This window comes from Alosa alosa, chromosome 21 (assembly GCF_017589495.1).
Source record: "Alosa alosa isolate M-15738 ecotype Scorff River chromosome 21, AALO_Geno_1.1, whole genome shotgun sequence".
Lineage (NCBI taxonomy): Eukaryota > Metazoa > Chordata > Actinopteri > Clupeiformes > Clupeidae > Alosa > Alosa alosa.
Window position 1 is genome coordinate 20,292,302 of NC_063209.1, and position 24,370 is coordinate 20,316,671.

The 24,370-nt window shown below is 44.4% G+C and overlaps 1 protein-coding gene across 1 annotated transcript in view; it reads left to right on the plus strand.

The window, feature by feature from the left end:
• Positions 1 to 2,660: 2,660 nt before the first annotated feature.
• The window catches only part of unc5a (unc-5 netrin receptor A), a 144,532-nt gene continuing 122,822 nt past the window's right edge, over positions 2,661 to 24,370 (plus strand). The window contains 1 exon segment of the mRNA XM_048231514.1: positions 2,661 to 3,203. Coding sequence (XP_048087471.1) covers positions 3,110 to 3,203 — 94 coding nt within the window. The 5' untranslated portion in view covers positions 2,661 to 3,109.

Genomic DNA, 24,370 nt, shown 5'->3' on the forward strand with positions numbered 1-24,370 from the left:
ATTTCATATACAGTTCCAATTCTATGAGCCCACCTGAACAGCTGTTTTTAACGTTGCCAGCTGTTTTTTTTTTTTACTCGGTAATGAACTGCAAGAACTGACAATGTGAAAGGCCTGATTTATCTTTTTCCAAGTTTACACTGAATAAGGAGAGGTAAATAGGCCTATTATTTAGACAGAAGTAGCTATTGCACTGGTAAATAGATCACATAAATTCCCATTGAGAGACTGTATAGCCTACTGATAAGCTAGCTAGCAGGCAAACTAACTTAGCTAACGTTATATTATCACCATTGTTTTTTTTCTACCTGTAGGCTATACGTTAACCCTTTGTTCACGGCCTGCTTAAACACAGCACATAGGCATAGCCTAGGCTATTATTATCAATCACTAATAAGGTCAAGATTTCACTCAAGCGTCTGGTGTAACTTAAATAAATGCAAATAGTTGGCCTAGGCTAAACACAACCGTGCTTGACACTAATTATTATCGTTTCCATGCAGTCAAAAACTCCCAAATTGTCCTGCTTGCCTATGTGAAATGCATATGACCACAGAAGTTCGTTTTCAAAAATCATTAGCCTATATACAGGCTGGAGCCAAATTAAAACATGTCTTTGTAAATGGCTTTGTAAATTAGGCTACGTTTAATTAAAAGTGTTTCTTCGTCTGCGTTCATTCTCTCATTCCCTCTCTAAAATGTTCCTGTTCTAGGCTGGCCAAGTGCATGAACCCAGCATCGGTGCGTGGCGTCACATGAAACACAATTGAGACAATAGATTGACCATATTGTACAACTGCAACGCCTTATCATAGGCATGTTATATTCATGACATGAAAAGTGGAACTTATAGAACGAAAATGAGAAATTGCGCAGTCGGCTAAACATTTTAAACTTGGCGCAAAACTGATGAACCCAGCATCGAAAGCGCCGCATAAATTAAAACACAAATTGAAGCCGCACAGCTTGACCATTGGACAATCCTACCACAAAACCTTTCCATAGGCATGGAACGTTTATGACATAAAAAGTGGAATATGAACGCATTTCATCACACCTGACAAATAAACAGGGCTGTGGCCGCGATTTGACTGATTTATTGAGCTCTCAGCGCAGTGCTGACTTGCGCGTCTTTGATGAGTGTATCTGAAGGAAAGCCCCTCTAATCGGACGGGCAAGACTGACAAAGGAGGCCAGCCATTGGCTCTGGCGTAGCCTATGTCAAACAGGTGCTTTCTCTTGACCTCCACAAATTAAGCTACAGTTAATTCGTGAGTCGTTTGAATAAGTTTGCGATTGACAACGCGACTGACAACGTTGTGATAAATAGGCATTCTAACTTTTGCAAAGTCAACTTGAATGCATCAATTTTGAACAAAGTTGTGTAGGCTACACCGCCAGTTGTAGTCTGCATGAAGTTCTTGCACAAGCCACCGTTTTGATTTCGTAGGGAGATGCGGGCTGAACCAGCTTGAGGGAGAGAGGTGCAGGGAGAGAATGGGTGCTCTACACAGCGCACATCTCTATGAAATAATGTAGCCTAGACTAATCCATATTTTAAATATTTTAAAAACAATCATGGAAACAATGTCAATGGCGAGACAGATATTGTGAGTAGGCCTAATGCAGGAATGGGCGTTACAGTTATTTAGTAACTATAACGAATTACTGAAATTTAAATTGTAATGTGTTACCTTTAGACTACTTAGTTTCCCAATGAAAAATGAAATTACAGTAACACGTTACCCCCAACACTGGCCTATTGAACTTTGGTGGATGATGGACCTCAGTGCCCTAGCCTAATTTAACCTCGGAAATAATTCTACATTGTCTTTATACAATATATTTAACTGGTCTAGACATGGTGTGGTCTATTGGATTTCACGTAATTTCCACATACAGCTTTACAGAATAAATATTGTTAACATGTTAGGATCAGCGCCATAGGATTCCCACGGTAGCCAGCGTCTGTGACGACACCTGAGCTTACCAAAATGGCGCCCATAGAGTCATAGAACGTACTTCAACATATCCAACGTATTCTCCTGCCAGTAATCTATCTTGCTCTGTTCTAGAATCTTTGCTAGTTACAGATTTTAACAGTGTGCATTCAATTTTGTTGCTTACAGCTGACAAAGGTAGGCTATTCCAAATAAACTAATTTAAACATATTTTACTTCTAGACTATGTTCAATTTGTTCATGTTGATGTATCATCCATAATTGTTACACTAACTTAATGTTTCTGACTTCATTCGTTTGATTAACAGGAAATGTCTGCCTTTGACCAAAACCTAGCTGAAAGTCAATATAAGGCAACTCTATACATCTCTACATCTTTACTGGTGCACAATCAATTACAAAATGATAAGTATATGGCTAGAGAAAATACGTGACCTTTAAGTGATATTTGCCAAAGCTCCTTGCCTATTGCCAAAATATCCAGGGGCTAAACCTACCACAGATCAATTCTAACCGATTTTTTAAAGGCGCGCCGTCACTCAAACATATCCCAGCTAGGTTGCCATGGACGCCTGAATTATAGTCTATTTCTTATACACTTGTCTTGATCTTTAAGGGGGGGAAACAGGAAATAAAAGTGTAGTACTCCAGTCCACGAGACTAATCCACTCCTGGTTTTGACGCCCCGCTCTGCTTTTCCTTCTCATCTCCCTCGCTTCTGCATTGCCATACAAGCAGATGTTCTCTCTCTAACACTAGTTTACACGATTTTCTGTCTAAGGCTGGTATTGTTTCACACGCGGTTTGGAAAGCAAACAAGGACAAAGCGGCCAGCATTTTTATGCTACACCACCACTACGCTCAGTGCAGTACGACTCGCTGCCGGGAAGCTGGGAGTAGTGAGCACTGCAATTCTTCCTTTATTTACCACACCTGTGATGCGTTGTTTCTGAGCAACGAAGACGCACGGCGGGGATACTAATGGCTATGGTACAGGAAGAGGAGATTTGTTGAGGGGAGGACTTTGATGCAGTGGCGTTTATAACGGCGTTTAGAGCGCCAGAATTAACATTTGGACAGACGACGCAATTATTAGACCCTTTTTTGCTGATTGCTGTTATTCAAACTTAAACGCAAGGTGATAAAACATGATGTCGTTACACCTGGGTCCCTTTGTCCGTTGGAGATTCAGAGTAATGCTCGCATACAGCTGGATCCTTTCCATCGGATTTACCTGCATTGGTAAGTTAAACGTGAATTTTGTTTTGTTTTGCTGTGGTTCACCTTAAGATATAAGGAAGACCTTCACTTATCTCTCCTTCGCACGTGTGTTATTTCCATGGAGATGCCAATGAGTCACTGAGTGTGCCAACATCAAACCGCGCAGTCTAACATTTAACGGGACTGTGAGTTCAAAAAGTCATTTTTATTAGGGTAAATTATAGACTGAACTGTCAGTTATCTGCGGCTACGGTAATACACTGCGTTTACCTAAGGGAGTTTGCTGTGACTGAACTCGCATACAGCTCATCACATGAGTTCATTCCAGCTTTATGACAGATAACACCGTCTGTTTTCACTCACGAAAGTAGCAAGATTGCCCTTTCTCGCAAACATTTTAGCTGCCTAATCATAACTGTTATTCTTTCGGGAGAAGCGACCGCATGTGATCAACTTTCAGTGATAGTAGCCTAGGCTACATGTATAAGTGAGACCGTCTCCTCGCTCGTAGTGTCCTCGGAGGTGCACGGACATGAGGCTAACCTACGTGGCAACGGAGGCAGAACACATCCCTCTTATCACCGAATAACTAACGCACTTGTTCATGTCAGTTAACGTGCAGTTCACTATAGGCAAGGATCTCTCGTCGTATGATAAATTGCATGGTTGAAAAGGACTGTTTAAGTTATTACTGCGTTGTGGGAACAGACATACAGTAGACTACTCCCCTCCTTGCGAATGTGTTACACTGAGCGTTGGAAAGCCGATGTCACGTTTCCAACATCCTTTAGCTCTGGTAGCCTACTGCATTTGCAGTATTCTGACGGCTTTTACTGAGTCGGTCGCTAGACTACTAATGCTGATGAGTTAGGTCACTGATTCATCAGTGGTCGGAGACATCACGTCTCATGGAAATCAATTCAAACGTTATAAACCGAAATTCAAAGGAGGAGAGTTGTGTTCACAGCCTAGTGCACGGTGAAATATTGGAGGGGGTCGCTAGTGGGATGATCCATATGTTGTAATTTTTATAAGCCCATAGTGCGCCTGATTATTTCCTTTACAACAATGCCGCTTATTATATGGTTACCATGTAGGATTAAAGTAAAGTTGGCTTTTCATCACTCAAGTGACAAAGTTATTGTTCATCAACATGAACAAAATAATAATAATGTAACATTATATTATGTAAATAAACATTAACATGCAGGTGTTAGGCTTACACCTGCATGTAGTGATTTTGAAATATCCACTATTTTGTTCCATTCTATTTTAACATCATACAATATTCTACTCAGTTGGGTCTACTAACACTACAACCCAATGGGGTCCATGAATGTTTTACTGATAGAATTAAATGTATGAACTCAAGGGGGGAGTGATGAAATTGCCTTTGAACATCTGGTCATCTGGATTTGGACTCAGATTTCTGATCAAATAGAAGTCTTTGGGGGGGGGGCAAATCTTTCAATTCACCAAGTTGCCTTTGCTATATATTGTACCAACATCCCTTCTGCGGAAATGTACACGCAGTTACTTGCTTATTAGAACCTATTGTTCTTAGAAAGTCTGGGTCGCAAGCTCCTATTATGGTCAGGGAGAAGCACAGCTGGAGTCTGGCTGGTGAGTGTGGCTAGAACAGTTTGTCAGGATTTCACACTTCATTTCCATTGTGCTTGTTTCTTGATGGCTTCCCACAGTATGGACAGAAGGCTAACATGTTAAAAGTTGTGTAATTGCTGCTCTTGCTCCAGGACACTCAAAAATACACGCAATGATGAATTAAGAGGGCTTTTCAGCCGCATTAATTAGGGAATAATTATGAATAAATTAAGATGAAATAAACAGGCATGCTCCAGGGACATCATATTTCAGACTAAGTAAATAACAGTGCGGTGATATTTACAAGGCTGTTTCAGACGTTGGTTTAAAGAGGAGTTTTTTTTCCCCTCTCCTCTGAATACAAGGCCTTATGCAAAAAATAGTTTCCACCCTGTCATAGTTACTGAGTCGTGTAAGGGACATTAATTATGCTTTTCCGCTTTTTTTTTTTTGTTGTTGTAAGGGGATTTTATACAAACTCAATTAAGTCCCAGCGTGAAGATTAAAGCCAGGATGTAAGAGGATGCGTCGTGTCTGAGGTTGGGTGGTCCACAGTTTGGATTCGGAGATAGTTTCAGAGGTGCTTCCAACAACACGAGGGCCGCAGACGGGCTCGTCGGAGATCACACGAGGCCTCCGGCACGGAGAGTGGGAAAGGGCTGACTTAGCGTTTGTCAATATCAAAGTCTCGGCTTGTCTCTCCTCGTAATTCAGTCAAAACTAAAGCCAGACCTGTCAATCTACATTAGTGGCTATGGGAAACGGCAAAGTCGGCCACTTCCTATCGCTGCTGTGTGTTCTGGGAGATCAGTAGGAGCTTCAACAACAGAGATTTCCATTCAGACAAAAGAGGATGGCAGACTCTGGGTCTCTCTCTCTCTCTCTCTCTCTCTCTCTCTCTCTCTCTCTCTCTCTCTCTCTCTCTGAGGGAAAAATCTCTGTCTCTCTGTATCCTGGGGAAGATGGTGATAAGTCATGCAATCATCTTGTGTCCTTCAGAAGATGGAGATAAGTCATGCAATCATCCACATCACACCGCTCCCGCTCCCCATCCACATCACACCGCTCCCCATCCACATCCACATCACACCGCTCCCCATCCACATCACACCGCTCCCCATCCACATCCACATCACACCGCTCCCCATCCTTGGCACCCAGCGCCAGACTACAGGCCTGTTTTCCTTTTCCTCTCTGGTCCGTTTTCTAGCTGTTGAGTGAGAGGAGTTCCAAGATGGCTAATGTCAAATGCAAAGCTACAGTTACTATCTCTCACTTTCTTCTCTCTCTTTCGCTCTCTCACTCACACACACACACACACACACACACACACACTGATCCAAACATGAAATCTTCTGTATGATAATGATGATCTCTTATTCACGTCAACCCACAGTGTCACCACTATCTCTAAAAAAAGGGCAAAGCATGCCATCTCAGCAAAACGCAGACGGTCATTTAGATGTTCCTTTGTGATGGCGTGCATTTAGGTCAACCATGTTCCATCTTCCCAGCACACTGTCTGCGTTATAGCAATGAGATATACATATGGAGGAAGGTAGCACGATTAGCATAATATATTGGCTGTACAAGTCTCTCAGTCACACACATTTTAATCCACTTCCTCTCTGTCCCGAAGCTAATGCATTGCAAATTATCAGTATGTACAATATTAGTGGGGTAAGGTCTTTCACATGGTAATGTTAATTTTATAGGGGAAAAAAGGATTTGGATCCCCCCCAAGTGAGAACTGAGAATTTCCAATGATGCATGCAAAGAGAATACTTCCTCAGTGATCGCAGTAAAGGAATTTACCATATAATAATTTATTTTTGTACCCCTCGACACTAGCCCTGTGAATTAGCATGATGTTACCAGAGCAGGAAATATCCAGTAATGGGTAAATTGTGCTTTGTAAAAAGATGGAGAATTAAACTGATGTTGCTTTTCCGAGTATCCCAATGGAATTGTTTTGTAGGGTTTTTTTTTAGTGCTTAGAATTGGATTTGATTGCTGCAGGTAGAAAATTAGCACTAATGTGTTGTTGTGCTTTGACCCACGCCAATGCATTACTTTCTTATTGTTATAAACAAATAGCATATTTTAGAATGGTACATAAGGTGTTACATTGATTTCTTTCACTTTACTATTTATTAATGAGCTATTTTTTTAAAATTCCTTCATGAAATGGATGATGTATTGCGATGCTGGATGAAACCAGCTCTAGTGAGTGATTAATGGTTGGACGTACACTGCATCAGCATAAATGAAGAAAAGGTAAACAGTGCAAGTCAACTCCGGTCAACTCTAAATGATTCGCGGGACTACGCTCCATTTGATGACAAATGTGTGTGCTTCTTATCTCCAGCAAGCTTAATATGTCCACAGCTTGCCCGTCAAATGCAAATAGCTCCTGTGAAAGTAGAGAGGGATGGTGAGGGATGGAGAGAGAGAGGGAGGGCATGAAAAAGGGATGGAAAGAGAGGGAGAGGGGCAGAGCAGGAGAGGAAGAGAGGGGGGATCGGGAGAGGAAGAGGACTGGGCCAGTGAGGATGACAATGTGGGAACCTCTTGGGGAAGGGGGGTTATTTTATGCAGTCGGGAAAAGAAAGCTCTGCAATGCCACTAAATCTCTGTCAAAATGTGCCCTTTTGCCTCAATTACACAGTTTTCATGATTCAGGTGGTTGAGAAAGGTGAATAGTTGCAGGGGATTGGGGCTTTGCCTATGGCGGGGGCTAAGGTCCCAGCAGAGTAGTTCTCTCTCTTTCTGTTTTTTCTCTCTCTCTCTTTCTCTCTCTCTCTCCATCTTTTTGTCTCACTCTGTCGTTCTGTGTGTCTCGCTCTTTTGACGCCTGCTCCCACTGGCAAACCGTCTTGAAAAAAAACGCCCTTCAAGAAGGGAGACAAGATCGGTCTGTCGAGCCCCCAAGATCTGCATCGCTCTGCTCGCCGGAGAGGCTAATCATCTGCTCCCTCCCAAGGCGGCGTTGCTGACCGGAGCGGCTCGACCCTTTCTGCTGACCTTGAGTGTGCTCTCCTCTCCCTGCGCCGCCGCGAGTGGACGGCCCGGGCCTTCTCAGCACATCGTCAAGAGCAGCAGTCATCGAAAAGCCCTAGGGTCAGCTACCTGGGGAGTTCAAACCCTCGCTCTCCCAGGGTGCCTTTTGGCTTGATGCTGATGCTCTGCTTGACTCGCCATCGCTGTCCAAAAGGTCTCCTTAAGATCTGGACCCTATGGTGATGAGCCATCTGCTTCGCTACTCAAAATATGCACTGTGCCAGGTGACTTCTGTTCCTCCTAAGTAGGCTTTTTTTTTTTAGACACTGTTTCCCTTTTGTTTCTTTTTTTGAATCTCTTTTTTCCACTTTAACAAATTGTACTCTTCTGGGAGAGGTTTCTTGACAAAGTGAGAATAATTGTGAGTGACGCTTTGTGGTTTCTTCCCCAGTGATGTGTATAGAAGCACATCTGTCTCTCTCGCACCCGGACCATTTTTGAGGTTTGGGGAGGCTTCCTTGTCCTCTGGTGATCAATAAGCCTCTAACTGTTTAATTGGCCATCGGTCAATGACAGAGGCGCGTGCTACCCCAGAGGGGTTCAGTGCTGGCTTATTATGGCTGTCCTGTGGGTCCTTTCGCAGCCCCAGTGTTTGCCCAAGTTGTTGCCAGAGCGATTATTATTTGTATTCGCTGTGCCGACTGGATTGCATAGGATTGCCACTAGGGAGCGGCATAACAACCGGCGAATCTCCAATTGGCTGTGGCCCCTGCTGCCATCCCATCATTTCAAAAGGGAGGAGTTGCTAAGTAGTACACATGTCTGCTCAAGGGATCAAAGACCGTGTGGCGGGTTTCATCCATCATTGATTTGCAGTCTCACCCTCCACTGTGTTGATTATTCATCTTTTGCAAGCAGCCATATGGCCTCCATGTTCAATAATGGCTTTGTCAAACAAACCAATAGTTGGCCACCTCAGATGAATTTCTACCAGTGTGGTTCCACTGGTTTTGTGTAGTATCAGGTTTATTCCTAAAGGAGCACTGTACCTGCCACCATAAATACCGCAGGGCTATTCTAACTGGAGAGTGACACTGCATGACGAATTGTTATTCAGGACTTAGGGCTGCTATTTCAATCGTGTGTGTGTGTGTTTTGTGTACGCACGCGCCGTACGTGTGTGTGTGTATGTTTTGCGTGTGATTAATTTGGAGACCACCTTAGGCAGGCCAGAGGTGGTGTTGCTACCGTCATGGCAAGGGTATTTGTGTGGCTGTCGGCTTGACCCACTGCCAGGGCTTGTCCGGCTGAAGTGATTTTGTTGACAGGGAGAGAGAGAGCCTGCTGACCTTTCGTCATTATGTTCATGCGTCCAGGCGCCCAGGGCCAGCAATTCAACTGAGTCAACATCGCCATCTACCCTCCACACAGGCCCCACTCCCAAGGGTTAAAGAAAGAGAGAAAATGAAATGTCCTGCCATTACAGAAATAGGAAGAAGGGAAAGTGTTATTATAGAGTATCTTGTTTGTTTTGCAATTATGTGTTGATCTTTGTAAGGAAAATGCACGCTACTATTTTTTTTCCCTAAAGCATAGTGAGTCATTTCTCTATTTTAAATGCTGCAGAATAAATGCTGATAAAATGGATTCATGTGAATTCAGATGGACATTTCACAACATCTAACAACCATTACGGCAGAAATTATCAATTGGATTGTTAGCAGAGTTCTGTAATGGTGAATTATGATGAAGCCCTGTTCTAGCAGTAGCCGCTGCATTGTGATACAGCCAGTCAGACTCCCCTCATGCCAATTAGTTGACAGAAAGACCAAATGACTTTGCTCATGACCTCACTGCCCATTCATGCAATTGCAAAGGACCTTGTGGTATTGAGTGGTTTACATGATGAAATTGACCTTTAGCGCTGCATAGATCCAGTCCAGAATCACAGATGATTCTGATGTTTATGTAATTACAGTTTTGCTATAATCGATAGATAATCAATGCTTCTGCTTTGAAAACATTTTTTTTATTATTCAAGTGCAGGGAGAAGAGTTGATGACATGTTTATATTCATGACCTGGGTTCAATTACTGCATTGCAGTCATGGTGATCTGGTTGGTAGTGAATGTAAACACTACAGTCTTGTATTGCTCGATTGCATTAAAGGTCCAGTATGTAGGAAATAATGGAAAATAAACTGTAACCATTCCAAAAATTATCACCATATGTTGTCAGAGAGTAAGGAAACACGATGAATTGAAGTAATGGCTTATTTGACAACATTACTCTAACCCGTAAAACCCCGTAAAACCCATGAAAAAAAATGAGTTACGGGGCGGAATCTCTTGGAATTTTCGTTTATGTTTTGAACGATTAATTCTAGAATAGCGTATTAATAATGGGCTAGCGCATCCTCCTATTTGGGTTGCCAAATTAGCAAAGGCCAACTGTCAACATTTGTCAGTTGTAGTCATGAACGCCTACGAGAGGCAGGCAAATTTCCAAAATTAAAACAAGAAACACATTAAGTGGACATCGGAGGAGCTTCCTGAGATGGTGACGTCTTCATCAAACGAAGAATATCAAGTCTGACGCAGAGCTGGCCATATTTCTCCACAACAGGTAGCCTAGGCTAAACTTCATCTGCATCGTTAACTTCAGCTAAATATGTTACGTTGGTTAGAGAGGTATTTTTTGTTTTCACTGTTTTCGTAATGTGTAGCTGGGTCATGGTTGGAGAAACGTTAAAGCAGCTGCAGGTCAACGAACGTTAGCTAAGCCTTCATTACATCTGGCAACCCAGAAGAGGCTCGCGTCTGGTAGTCTTGAGAACGTTCACCAGTGTTTTGATTTTGGCCTACAGAACGTTTGGTAACAATCCTACAAATCGCACCTTTAAATTGTAGGAATACCATCCATTTGTCTTACCATACCATTTGTATTGCTCAAATACATTAAATCATTGGAATGCCATTGGGATTGTATTAAATATTCAGGTTCCTATACAAAATGAGATCAAAGCAGCCATTATGGCTTCGAGTAATGCAGGCTGTGTGCTGAAGGACGCACATGTCAAGTCCTGATGTCTGCCTCGCACAGACGTACTGGTCATGAGATTGGTAGCAGTGTGTTTAGCAGGTCTGTCTGTCAGTCAAGTCCAAGCCTCGGGGTGCACCAGCCACAATGGTGGCAGTGACCTGGATTGGCAAGGGAGGTTTGGGTGAGTAGTGAAGCAGGGGGGATGAGGGGAGGGGGTAATGGGGGACAGTGGGGTAAAGCCCCCAAAAAAAAAAAAAAGGCCTGGTGTTAGTGTGTTTCCTATCAGACTGTTGAATGTGGCCCTTGTGCTTAGGGTTATGGGGGTGCTGCACCCCAGCACAGTGTAGTTGAATGATGGGTGTGTTATACAATGAGGAATAATACGCTGTAGATGGTGCATATTTACATTTGTGAGACCCAGATATTCTGTTGACTGTAGCTGCTGCTTCTCTGGTCAAATAAGACCTTATGATGAGGCCTTCAATGAGATTTCAGATTGAAGGAAGGTGCACAGTGGTGTGGTGAATCAGAAATGGGACTCGTGGCCTTGATGCTTCCAGCAACATGCTCTACCAGCAGCAAGAGAAAACATGCTCTATTATCACTTGAGAAACATAACCACCCATTCAGCGCTCAAGGTAATGCATTGTGCGCTAGGAGCATGTGTGCTTCTTTTATTCCTTCTAACAAATGCTATCCAACGCCAGGTTTTGTCATTGTGGAGTGCTTGGCTTTAGCCTGCTGAAAAAGTTTTCCAGAGCATGCTAATTATGCAATTTCAACGAGGCAAAACAGCCCTGTTTCTGGGCAAGGACAACATGTGGAGCACTACAGTCACACAAGGAAATAAGAGAGTCTCTGCCTCTGAAGCCCATTATGAAAGGAGTGTTTTTTTTTTTTGCTTTTGATAACTTGTTGTATGGCATGCTGGTGAAAGTAGAATACACATAATTTATACTCACAATTTCCAAAGAATGCAGTGTTTCCCACAGGATTGAATTGTATTTGTGGTGGTAGGTTTGCAGAATTAAGTGTGGTTATGATTCTAACCAGATTTAAGCACAATTTAGTACAACCAGGAAACTCATTGTGTGGTGGTCAATGTTGATACTGTGGTGGGCCGCCACAAATAAGTAAATGTATGGGAAACACTGGAATGAATTATAGTATGATCTCTTGATTTAGATCTTGATATTTGCTTGATGAGTGCTCAAAATCAGTCATATTTCGCTCTGTCCTCAGTGTCCGTATTAGCAGTCAAACTCCTATGCAATGTATTACTAAATAGTCATTTTTAGAAATGTTGATTCATTTGGGAATTGAATCAACTGACATCTGTTGACCCCGTTGGTTGAAAAGATCACATAGAGAGAGGATGCGCCATTGAGTTAATACACTCGACATTACTGTTGCTTCTTCACCTCTGACTGGTTTTTGCACTGTGTATTTTTAGCGTTTTTTTTTTTTTTTGTATGTAGGCCACTGTTTAGGCCGCACAGCTGAATTCAACATGCCCTCCATTGAGATGTTTGCTCGGAGCGAAAGCAAATGTCAGATATGTTTTCAGTTCATGTTGCTCTGTGTTGGAAAATGGCTCAGAAGGACTTGCCTCTGACACTTCTTATGCTCAGCTTGCCTCTGACACTTCTTATGACTGTGTCCCAGGGGCCCCAGCATTATGATGTAGAGCTCCGAGATAACCGCTCTCCTTGCAAACGTTGTGCGATTTGATTTCCCTCGAAAAGAGGGTACTAGTCACACGTCTCATCTTGGAGAGGTGTCGCCAGTAAATCAGCCATGAATTCTCTAGTAATGATGGTCGATGCTATTCCAAATGTTACGCAATGTAGCAAATGCTTCAGGTGATATAGAGCCATGATTTGAACTCCTTACACACACACTAGTTGCCTCACAATCTAGACTGAGTCTCAGGGACATGAGTTTACAACAATATTTCTCAGTAAGGTTCAGTCAGCAACACAATGTAACTGTAACCTTTAAAATACATTGACTTCTAATACAGAGAAGGATGCCTAACACTGCCAGTATGGGCCAGGTGCACTGTGTGCACTGTGTAACGTTGTTGATTGGGTAGGATCATGACTCTCTTAGTTGTTGATTGGGTAGGATCATGACTCTTGTAGTTGTTTTTTGACTAACAGTGTACCGTCTTGATGCTAAATGGCACTGAAGATTGATGCCGAAGAGCATGTGTATAGATTCTTTCATGTGTTTTGCTGATTATAGTCGTCAGGTTCGGCCCTCTGAGGCTCTGGGTGCTGAAGGTTCATGCTGCTGTCGTCACCAGCCCAGTGTGTTGTGTGTCATGGTGTGACTAAACGCACATGCTGCACTCTCCGATCCTTCGACAGACACACACACACACACACACACACAGAACAGGAGCTCTTAATCTGCTCCATCGCCGAGCCACAGGTTTAGAGGACTTGAACATGAACTTGTTGGGTTTTTTATGAGCGACTCTCTAGTCTGGCTGTAAACAAAGCTTTTTTATTTATTTTTTATTTCAAATCTCTCGCCTCAGCAGCAGGAGCTGGGTCGTATCCTTGATATCATAAAAAAGGTCCAGTGAAGCGAGAAGCCCGACATGAAGACTCTGCCTCAAAATTCAATGTGCCATCCCCTTTATTACTCACTAGGCTACAGACAGGTTGAAAGACATCCTGTATGTGCACCTCGAGTGGTCTCGGTATTGTTCTGCTGAATCTCGATCAGTGTAAGCCGGCCAGCTTTCGTGCAATATTAATAGGAATTGGATGGAGGGCTGGGCTTCAACAAAAAGGCAGGTACATGATCTTGCCCGCCGGTGCGAACTGTAAACCACTTCAGCTGACCAAGGAGAGAATGAATCTGACCGCGCTTAAAACAGTCGCTGTGTACCCGCAGCGTATGCCCCGGAGATGGAGTTGTGTTTTGAATGCCAAGTTCACATTATTAGTGTGAACTCCCACCAAATGTTCACAAATCGTTCTATTTTCGTCAGCATGTTCTGCGGTGCTCTTTTCAGAAGGTGGTCCACCGACTGGCTGATGAGTCATGCGTCTGTTTGCCAGGCCTCATAAAAAGGACGGGGCTCGGTGGGAGCTAGCGGTGGCGGCGGTGTGGTCCTGACTCACGCTGGTGATTGGAGGGAAGCTCTTGTGGCTCGCTAAAGGTGTCCTGGCAAAACAACAATCAGACGGAGTGGAAAACAAGGGCCCACCCAGTTACTCAAGTGAGACTTCGGAGCTGGGGTTATCGGCTGAATCACTTCATCACATCTCACCATCGTGATATTGGGTCGAATTTTAGCTCTAATTGTAACAGTTTAGCATAACTGTTGGACAGGAAATTCTCCCTTTTTTCCCTTCTTCACTGTGTCGACTGGCTGTGTTGTTCAACTCATGTGAACGATGACCTTGTATATCGTTACCGTTTGGTTTATGCTAATGAAATTGGTGCATTGTTATTTTAGAACACAAAAGAAATCAGCTGTTTTTAAATTGATAAGTTGTATGTTTCCATTAGTCTTGCATGGTGATATTAATACAGTATGTATACTTTAGCTGCCAATGTCAAGTGGATCTACTTAGTTAAAAATACATACTGGGAAGGGACGATTAATGGCTCCCAAGACCGCACATATAGTCCTGCAGAAGACTATCTCAATGCCCTCATACATCAGACACTCCTGAAAGTATAATGCAATTCTTAATTGTTTCTTAATTGAAAGCATATCAAAGGAATGGAATGGCAGCTGTAATCATTCTAAAGTGTTCCCTCGCCCCGTAAAGGCTCAGCGAGGCCCGTGCTTTTGAAAATTCAGTCCCCAGCTCCCTCCCCAGATTTAGAGAAGGGATTTGTTCCTGAACATCCAGTACAAAGGAGCAACGGAGGAAATGTAAGACCAGTGTCACATACAAAAGCGACTCCACTCCCTTCGCCGGGTAACCGGCATAAGATCCACCCCTCCCACCCCCCTCGCATCCCCCCCTCCCACCCCCCTCGCATCCCCCTCACCCTCCTTGCCGAAGGCCTTTTTGTCCTGCCTCTGTGAGCTCCAGCGTTCCTTTAACAAGCCTGTCTTACCTTTCAGATTTTATTACCGTAATCAATGGCACACATTAGCTTTCCTTGTGCATCATGTCGCAAAGGCACTAAGAGGCATAGAGAGAAGCTGATTGGAGTATAATTTGTCTCCTGTGTCTCGACAAGTCCGTTTTAAATCCGTTGTTACAAGCACCCTCTTCACTCGCAAAATAGGACCCAAACAACACTCTCTGAATACGACCTAAAACGGGGGAAAGGGGAAAAGAAGAGCATTTTTACACAGTCGTGGTCTTGCTGCCAAATCGGCTTGTTTGGAGGCCATTAGAACGGAAGAAATTCACAGTAAAGGTAGATTTAAAACTGACGTGCGAAGACCATCATATAACACGTTCCATCATTTCTTCTAATTAAACCTAATTAAATGCAGGTGGAGGAAGAGTCTGCATTAAAAAAAAAAATCTGAATACAGATGGAGTCTAATTTTGAAGGATCTGCTGGCAGTGAAACAACCACCGTTTCCTACTTTGGTACACTGGACACGCCTTTTAAAAGGCCAAAGTAGTTTGTAAAGCCGTCTGGGTCTATATTTTGTAACAGTTGATGGATCCGTGTGAATGTGCAGTGATAAAGAGAAATGTAAAAGGACTTTTATCCTGAAACAGACATCAGTACTGCTGCATTTAAAAGCCAAACAGAATTAGCACCTCTGGCGTGAGTTGATGAAAGAACTGGCCTGGACGACAACACATTTCTCAATCCCAGAGGCGTGCTGAGTGCTGAGGTCTTGGCTATCACGCTCTCACACCTCTCACCGTGGCCGCCCTTACTGTCTCATCATATTAGCCAGGCATCTTACTGCTATGTGAGCGCATTCTGCACACAGTCCTAATTTCTGTGACAGTAGCCACAGAGCGGACACGAGGATGCGGGCGGCATGGCAACGAGGATGGAGAACAGAGGAGGAGAGGGGGAGATGGAGGAGGAGGAGGAGGAGAAGAGAAGAGAGAGCTAGCGGGCTTCCGTAGTTGAAAGTACCTTGTCCCTAATTTCACCCGAATTCTCTCTCGGTGTGTTTGATGAGTGCACCCGGTGTTAAAAGAGATGGCTCTTCAGACAGACCACCAAGAGTCTCACTTGAGGATAAAAAATGAACTGCCCCCCCACCACTCTCTTACCAACCTCTCTCTCTCTCTCTCTCTCTCTCTCTCTCTCTGTGTGTGTCTGTGTTCTTCAGTCCTCCAACACACAATTAGCCGGCCTCCTTTGGAGAGCCGTAGAACAAAGGTGATCCCTGGGAGCTATGACCGGAGCCAGTGGCACGTAAGGGGGTTGTGGGCTGGTGGGGTGGGTGGGGGTGGGCTGGTGACACACTCATACCCCGAGGCTGCTCCCTTGACCAGAGAAGTCGGCGGCTGTCACCGCGCATCACCGTCTCCAGAGCGACTAATGGCATTTCCGAATTGGCGAGGGGTGGAACAAAAAAAAAGAGGCGCGTCTAAGAGCACACAGAAAAGAAAAGAGTGGCAGTGAAGCGAGGGGAGGGAGGGAGGGAGGGAGGAAGGGGTAGAATGAAACGAGAGGAGGGGAAAAAACCCACAACATGCTCACATCTCAGGAGAGGCATGCGCCGCGCTCTTCCTCTCCCCATTAGTCCGTGCCCTCCTTTCTGGAGTGTGCGCCCGCAGACGTGCGCTGAGCGGCGCGAGGTGTGGCGGGGCCCAGGCCTCCGAGCACATGCTGAGGCACCACCACCACCACCACCGATTAAGGAGGCTTTTCACTCACAGCTGAGCTCCGACGTCGCTCACTCTAAAGTGTCTCTGTGTGTGTGTGTGGGGGTGCCGTGGTGGATGCTGCAGGCTTGGGGTGGTTGTGGTGGTGGTGGGGGGGCAGCTTACTAACAAGATCAAGATACTGCATATGGTCCAGCACTGCCACACTACAAGGTCAACACTGACACAAGTTAGATTTGTTAGATTTGTCTTTGCCAATATTATCTCTGCTTGAGAGAATGAGATGTGACTATGGGCTACGGCAAGAGCACTGCCTACTATAGTAAACGCATGCTTAGATCATGACTCTTACTCCTGTGTATCATATGCCAGTTTTATGAAAACAACATACCGGTAGTTGATATTCAATTTAATACATTATTTAACACAACATTAGTATTAGATTATATAACATTAACATTATTAAACACATAATGCATTATATCAATATTTAATACTGTGTTGTAATATTAATGGCATACTCTGTGTTGATATTATTGATTTTAGGTCTCTTTCCTGGATAGTGATAACTCTTTGAAAGACAATCTTTGAGTTGACTCTTGTTCAATGCTAATGAGTTACCCATGCTGTATTGCACAATGGATGCAACACCCATTGCTAATTGGATTAAAAGATGAGCTCATTTGGTGGAGTTGACTCTGTACTGTGCTTTGTCATGAGCAGCTGTGCGTATTAAACTGTATTTCCATGGAAAGAAATGATGGATGGTCACGGATCTCACAGAGGCACCTCCTGAGAGAGCTTCACGTTGGGCATCATGCACGTCACAGGCTCTCATTTCAGGAAGTAGGATATCTTCATTCTTTAGCTGGATGTCATTTATCACTTTCTTAATGAAGATTTGGATACTTATTTGACGGGCAACATTTTTACTCTTTTGTTTAGGCATTTCATTTCTATAATCTTACCAGTCATTTCATGAGTGATTATATTTCTATTTGGTTTATATAAGATATATTCATATGGTATAGTCGGAGTGACTGTGTGCGCAGTATGAAGTCTTAAACTCTTTGCCATAAGGAAGTTCGATAATCCCCTGGAATAGTTGTAGCCTCATGGGAAGGAGGTATGTTTCGCTCGCCTTTTATCTGGTGAATTGAGCTCGGAAACCTATATCCAGCCCGGGAGAAGAATGGCCAGTGAAAGAAAACAAAAGTCGGAACATTGTGCACGCCGCCAACTCCGATAAGCAGTGTCTCTGCTCCTTTTATCTGTCGCCTCCGTAAGGAACACGGCCTCTCAAAGACGAGACGGGTGGATCAAATGACCCAGGTCCACCTTGCTGGCAGGTGTTCTCCGGGGTCCCTCAACCCTTCTGGGACCTCCGGGCCTCTCCTGAAATAATTAACGAGACTCGTTTAACCCTGGCTTTACCAGTGCCGGTAATTGTCCTCCCTTCCTTCCTTGGGTTGGGTTCCCGTTCTTTAGTTTTTGGAAACTTGTTCTTCTGTCCCACCCATAAACTGATAAAGTTTGAGAATCCCCTGATGCCCAGGAGAGAGTAAGACTTCATTCTACAAACAGTTCAGTCTACTCACCATATCTAAATAAATAATCTTATCTATAATATATGCAGCATGGAGGTGACGGGCATTTCCACATGTTCATGCTATGAGTCACTGATCAGTAATTACACAGCACGGCCTCTCCGTTAACAAGTAGTGTGTAATTGTATTGCATCTATGGTAATGTAGTATTGATGCCATTTTGGGGATTGTGCTCTATCTATTTCTGTTCCTTGATGGCATTATAGGAAAGTTGCTATCTACTTCTGTATCTTATTGTTTGGAATGGGTGTAGCAAATAGAAAAAAGAAGCCAAATCCTGTGATGTGATGTGATGTGGATGAGGTGTTAAACGTCACTCCCTATTTTCTTTTCAGGTGACGTGTGTCAGAAAATAATGCACTTTGCTGAATAGAATACCTTATGAGGCTCCAATGTATGAATCAAAAGTTACCAGTAAAAGAAGTAACTGTGGTACTAGCATGCTGGAAAAGCCAATTGTGCGGCAGCCCTACCTATCATTTTGAAAATCCTTGTTATTTGCATCCATTTATAGTGTTTCCATGATATTTCCTTGAGAGTGAAGTATATTTTCGGTACCTCAGAATTGGTACCGCATGCGCTTTAATCGGTGCAGGATGGGCCGCCCTCCTGGCACAGGATCTTGACAGGGTGTCTTATTAATGCATGAAATTCTATCACTGTCAAAATGTCCCCCGGTTGATAATGTGAAATCTGCTTTACTGTACCGTGGGAGTTTTACACAGAAATAGGACTCCTGGTGCTCAGGAAAGACACTGCGCCTCGGAGACTTTCAGTGATGGGTTCTTGCATCTGATAAAAAGGCCTCTTTTTTTTTAACTCAAACCCATGAAACATCTAATGAAGTACACCACTACCCATAAGCCACCTGAATAATTTGTTGCAGTTGCCTTTTTATCCTTTACAGATGTGATTTTCTCTTTTTTTTAAGTACTGGGTTAGAGACAGGACCTGAGTTCCTGTTTGACAGTTCTCTCCAATGTTTTTTGGATTGGTTTTATAGTCTCGATACTTCCTGTCAGTGGTAAGACCCTGAGAACAATAGACCGGAGTCGCTGAGTGTATTATTTCTGCTCTCAGGTGCAATGATGACACATCCCGGGTTATGTTTCTGTATTTATCCGTCTCCGTTGTCAAATTGAGTGAAATGTGGAGACCCTGGGGTCAAAAGGTTTGTAATACGGTCTGACACATGCATCAACGTCAGAAACATGTTGACTGGCCCCTTTTAATCCTGCACTGAGATCTATACTCGGCTTCATAAGGGCCAGAAGTGTGTGTGTGTGTGTGTGTGTGTGTGTTTGTGTACACTTGTGTTTATGTGTGTGGGCGGCTGTGTCTTTAAGACGTGTAACATGTGGACCTGTACACAAAGCAGTGCGGTCATACCTTTCACCACCGGCGTCGAATCTCATCTGCCTCAGCGTGACGAGGTATGTCAGGGCCGCTCCGCACACGTAGGCAGAGGGCCAGACGCTGCCCGACAGCCGAGAACTGTGCCTCCTCTGTCCACAAAAACGGAGGAGGCCCGTCTCCATGGCCGTCTCCTCCGACTAACTAGTCTAGTTTTAATATGTTGTGTAAAAGAGCACCTGGTAGTGGGAGCGTAGCTCGTTATCTCCGTCCCTGTGATATCCAGCACAAGTGTTCCCTCTGGCTGCCCTCTCTGCACTGCATGTTTTTCTCAAGATGTTTTTTTGAAATGCGGCACCCCGCACCATCTTTCCCCTCGCGCAATGTTGTTGTTTCTTTTTTTTTTACCCGTTCTTCTTCTTCGTCCCATCTGTCTGCGTGTGCGTGCTGGTAGGAGCCGCTCAGCCTGCTGTTTATGTTTCTGAGCGCCATACTGGAAGGCAGGGAGAGTTGGCTCCAGCCGCACTGCCAGGGTAGTCTCCGTGCAACAATTATTTAGTATTCATTCTTAAGGCTTGCTACGCACAGCATGTTAAATTTGTAAAATTGCTTATTTGTAGGGTTATTTCCCCTCTCCAATGTATTTGCGTGGGGGCGGTGCAGTGTGTGTGTGTGTGTGTGTGTGTGTGTGTGGGGGGGGGGTGTGTGTGGGGGTGGGCAGCAGATTTATATTATACATGAAAATATCCTTTTGAAATGCCAACAAACAGCATGTCTGTGTGACACTCATGTCATTGACAGCATTGTGATTTAATTATAGCCAGAATCAGATGATGGGCTCGCACCATTCCACATAAACCCAGCCAAGGTGTCGGAGGATGCATAACTCATGCCTTCTTCACACGCTTCCTCGTGGTCATAGCAGGGGTGTCTGATTGAGAACTGGAGGTATTAATGAATAATAACAACTTTTATCAAAGAAACTCTTGACCCCCTCCAGATGCAGGCAAATGTTACTGATAAACAGCCCTTCTTAAAACTACCCCCACTCACACACACACAGACACACACACACACACACACACGCGCACGCTCTCTCTCTCGCTCTATGACACCCCTCCCGGCTTAGGCTCAGCCTCGGATTCCGGCGCACCATCCCCGAGGTGGTATCTCGCCATCTTTAATTTAGAAATGCGCCAGGAACACTCGTGGAGGAGATGGTTATCGGAGCCGGCCGTCTGTCTGTCTTGTCTCAACACGCATGCCACTCGGCATTGTCTAATAGCCTTTCACCGCCAGCTCTCTTTCTCTCGCAGGTGGAAGGGGGTGATTTTGGGGTGGGGGGCGGTAATGCTGTCAGTAATACAGCTTTCCATTGTCACCTGTCTGTGTCTGTCAAACTCGCTGCTTGTCTTTTCCCAAAAGTCACAGGCAGTGTCAAGGCTGGCATTCAAATCATGGAAATATCGGCAAATAGTGTTTTCTTTATGGCTGGAGTTAAATAGACAAGACACCAGCAAAACACACACACACACACGCGCACACACACACAAAACCTCTATTCGGAGGATGGACATTTATGAATGTCACCAAAGCCTTTCTCAGATGTGAGCTTCTCCGTGTCCTGTGGCACGCTTGACCGTAAGTGTGGTCCCTGTGGTGACGAGACAACATTGCGCTCCTAACCAGCAGAGAAAGAACGTCATTTGTTCTGAGGGCAGAGAGGCAGCAATCGATTGTATTTTCATTACAGTTATGTTTTCATACTTCACCACAGGATGGTGTGAACGATGGTAAATGATACATTAATGCTCATAGCCTTCTCTCTCTCTCTTCCTGTCTCTCTCTCTCTTCTGTCTCTCTCTCTCTTCTTTCTCTCTCTCTCTTATCTCTCTCTCTCCCCACCATCCCTCTCTTCCCCGGCCCTGGCGTGTCTTCTCTTTGTGTCCAGCTTGTGAAGATGAGCTTAGGGCTAGATAAACGTAATCCACCACCTTCCCGCTACATTCCCCTGCTACATTCCGACTGCTGTCCAGTTTGTCATGGGCCACCTGACGTGCCACTGCACCCGTATGGGCCCACTGCCCAGTCCCGTAGGCCTCCTATTGAGTTAGCTTGAGTCTATCTCTGAGGGGGATGAAAATAGCAGACATTGCTTTGGAAGTTCTGTTATGGAATCTCTGGAAGCCATTAGCCTGTATGTTTTCTGAAGGTATATCAACATAAGAGCATACTTACATCAGAAGGGCCCTGCTGGCAAAAACATTTGGAGAATCTTGCAGTTCTGTCGTTTTTGATATGTTCTATGTCTTTTTCTCTTTCTTTCTTTCTCTCTCTCTCTCTCTCTCTCGTCTTTCTCTCTCTCTCTCTCTCTCTTTCTCGTCTTTCTCTAGGTCTCTTAACTGTGCCCAGCACATTGCCATTCCTCTGTTGATGCTGTAGGAATGCTTTTCAGTGGTCAGGTGATGCATGGTGCTGGCAGTTCTTGAATGGCAGGTTTATTGTGAGTTCTACTGACTCATGCCTTGCACTCAAAGGGCATGTGCGTCATCTGCCCCGCACCACACCGCACCGCACCACACCTGCCGCTCAACACCGACTACACTGCTCCAGTCCGCTCCGTACCATTCTGCTACACACCACACCACACTGCACCACACCGCACCACACCACTCCACACCATACCGCTCCACACCGCACCAAGCCACACCATACCGCACTGCATCACTCCACGTCACACCATACCACACCGCACTGCACCGCATTGATGGGTCCCAGTCCCTGTCTGTCACAGACCTAAAGGGAGTGGAGGGGACAGACAGCTGAAGCTAGCCACTTCATTGATGGTAGTCTGTGTTGAATTGACCCTCATCACCACCTTTCAGTTGGGTTTGCGGTGGGCACAGTGGTGAAATGGCAGGGAATCTCACAGCCTTTCATCAGCCCTCTGCCCCAGAGGTATCCATGTGTTAATGAACTCTTCAATCCACTCAGGAATGCATACTGTATATGGCTTTCCAGCAAAACCAACCAACCCACCCAACAGCCAGAGCGAACTCTCGGGAAGTCTGTGCTGTTTCAAGGCCAATGTGTTTGCAGGACTTTTTGTGTGTGTGTGCAACTTTTGCTAATGCAGCTCCTGAAGTCAGGAACTGTTATTGTTTTTTTAGTTTCAAAGGAGTACGCCCGTCACACCGGAGTGACAGGAATGTTGGGAAATGAACGTTCTAAAGAATATCTGGGTTCATTGAATTCAACATAGAATTTTAGAACCTTCAATTGTTGCGGAACTTCAAAACCTACACCTTTTTAAGGGTTAAAAAAACCACACAATGCATCGCTCTTCTTCAGAACAGTGTTGTGCGTGTACGTATCTGAGCTGTGATTTGGCACCCTATAAATCTCCACCATGAGGAATGGATCCCAGCGTGAGCGCACGGCAACCCTGGCAGGTGCATCTTTGATCAGTGCTAAAAGTAGTGATGGGGGCCCGAGTCATCTGGGCAACAAAAAAGCCTGGTTTGCCTTGGTTCGCTCCCGTGCTGATTTATGATTTGCTGTTTGTTTATTTTCGTGGGAAGTCACTCCTGTAGGCTTCCTTATCAGCCCCACCGCAGAGAATATTTCTCTGCCTCTTTTTCATTTTGTATTTTTTGGGGGGTCTGATAAGCCCAGAGTTCTGCGTTTCCCCCCGTTTATTGCCTTCATCTGTTATTTATGCTTCTTTATTGTGATGATTCATTTCCTCTACAGTGGAGGTAAAAATGGGCAATATGTAGTATACATGATCAGGGGCGTTACTCTCCTGTTTTTATTGTGATGATTCATTTCCTCTACAGTGGAGGTAAATGGGCAATATGTAGTATACATGATCAGGGGCATTACTCTCCTGTTTTTATTGTGATGATTAATTTCCTCTACAGTGGAGGTAAATGGGCAATATGTAGTATACATGATCAGGGGCATTACTCTCCTGTTTTTATAAACAGAGGTGCTTTATTTCACTCCATCAGTATCTTATTATCAGCTTCCAGACAGTTTTCATTTTTTGACCTTCTTTTAATTCAAAGATAAACATCCCCTGGGCAAAATGGTAGCAAATTAGTCCTTTATCTGGTGGCTAAAAAGACTGCTTTGTCCCTGGGCTTGTCTGGTGGTTTGAAACGTGATGTATTGACGGAAGGAATCTGGCGAGGCCGGTAAATACCAGCCGTCTCAGCCGAGATTTGGGTTGGGTGGAAAAACAGCGCGTATTCAGTGGGTGGAAGTTGCTTATTATGTGCATGTGTAATGTAATATCTGATCAAAACCATGAGATGACCTGGGCTTATGAGTAAGCTCTACTTTGTATGCAAAAAAAGGGAGCCATTGCTTTGATTCACGGAAAATCTCCCGTGCCTCGCAAAGCTCCCCATCTTTTTTTCTTCTTTTTTTAATCTATTCTTTTTCAGCTTTTACAGTGGAGGCCTCTTCTTGTGTGTAAGGTTACTCGGCAGTTTAGGGGACAAGTATGGACTTTGGCAGCTAAAAAATGCCATCGTTGGGGTGGCGATGGCATAAAAGGGGTGGGGGGGGGGCTTTTTCCTCTTCTCCTGGGTGTCGCCAGAGGGTAGGGGAGATGAAGCCGAGGGTGGAGCATCAACCTTTGCTTGTGCCAAACGCCTTTCCAGTTATCGGGTGCTGCGGCATGGAGCGGGCAGATAAAACAATCCTGAAGGGGAAATGATTCCACTCCTAATCAGATTTATTTGCGCGTCCCACTGAAGAACACTGATGTCTTATCCCAAGCCAAGGATTTCAA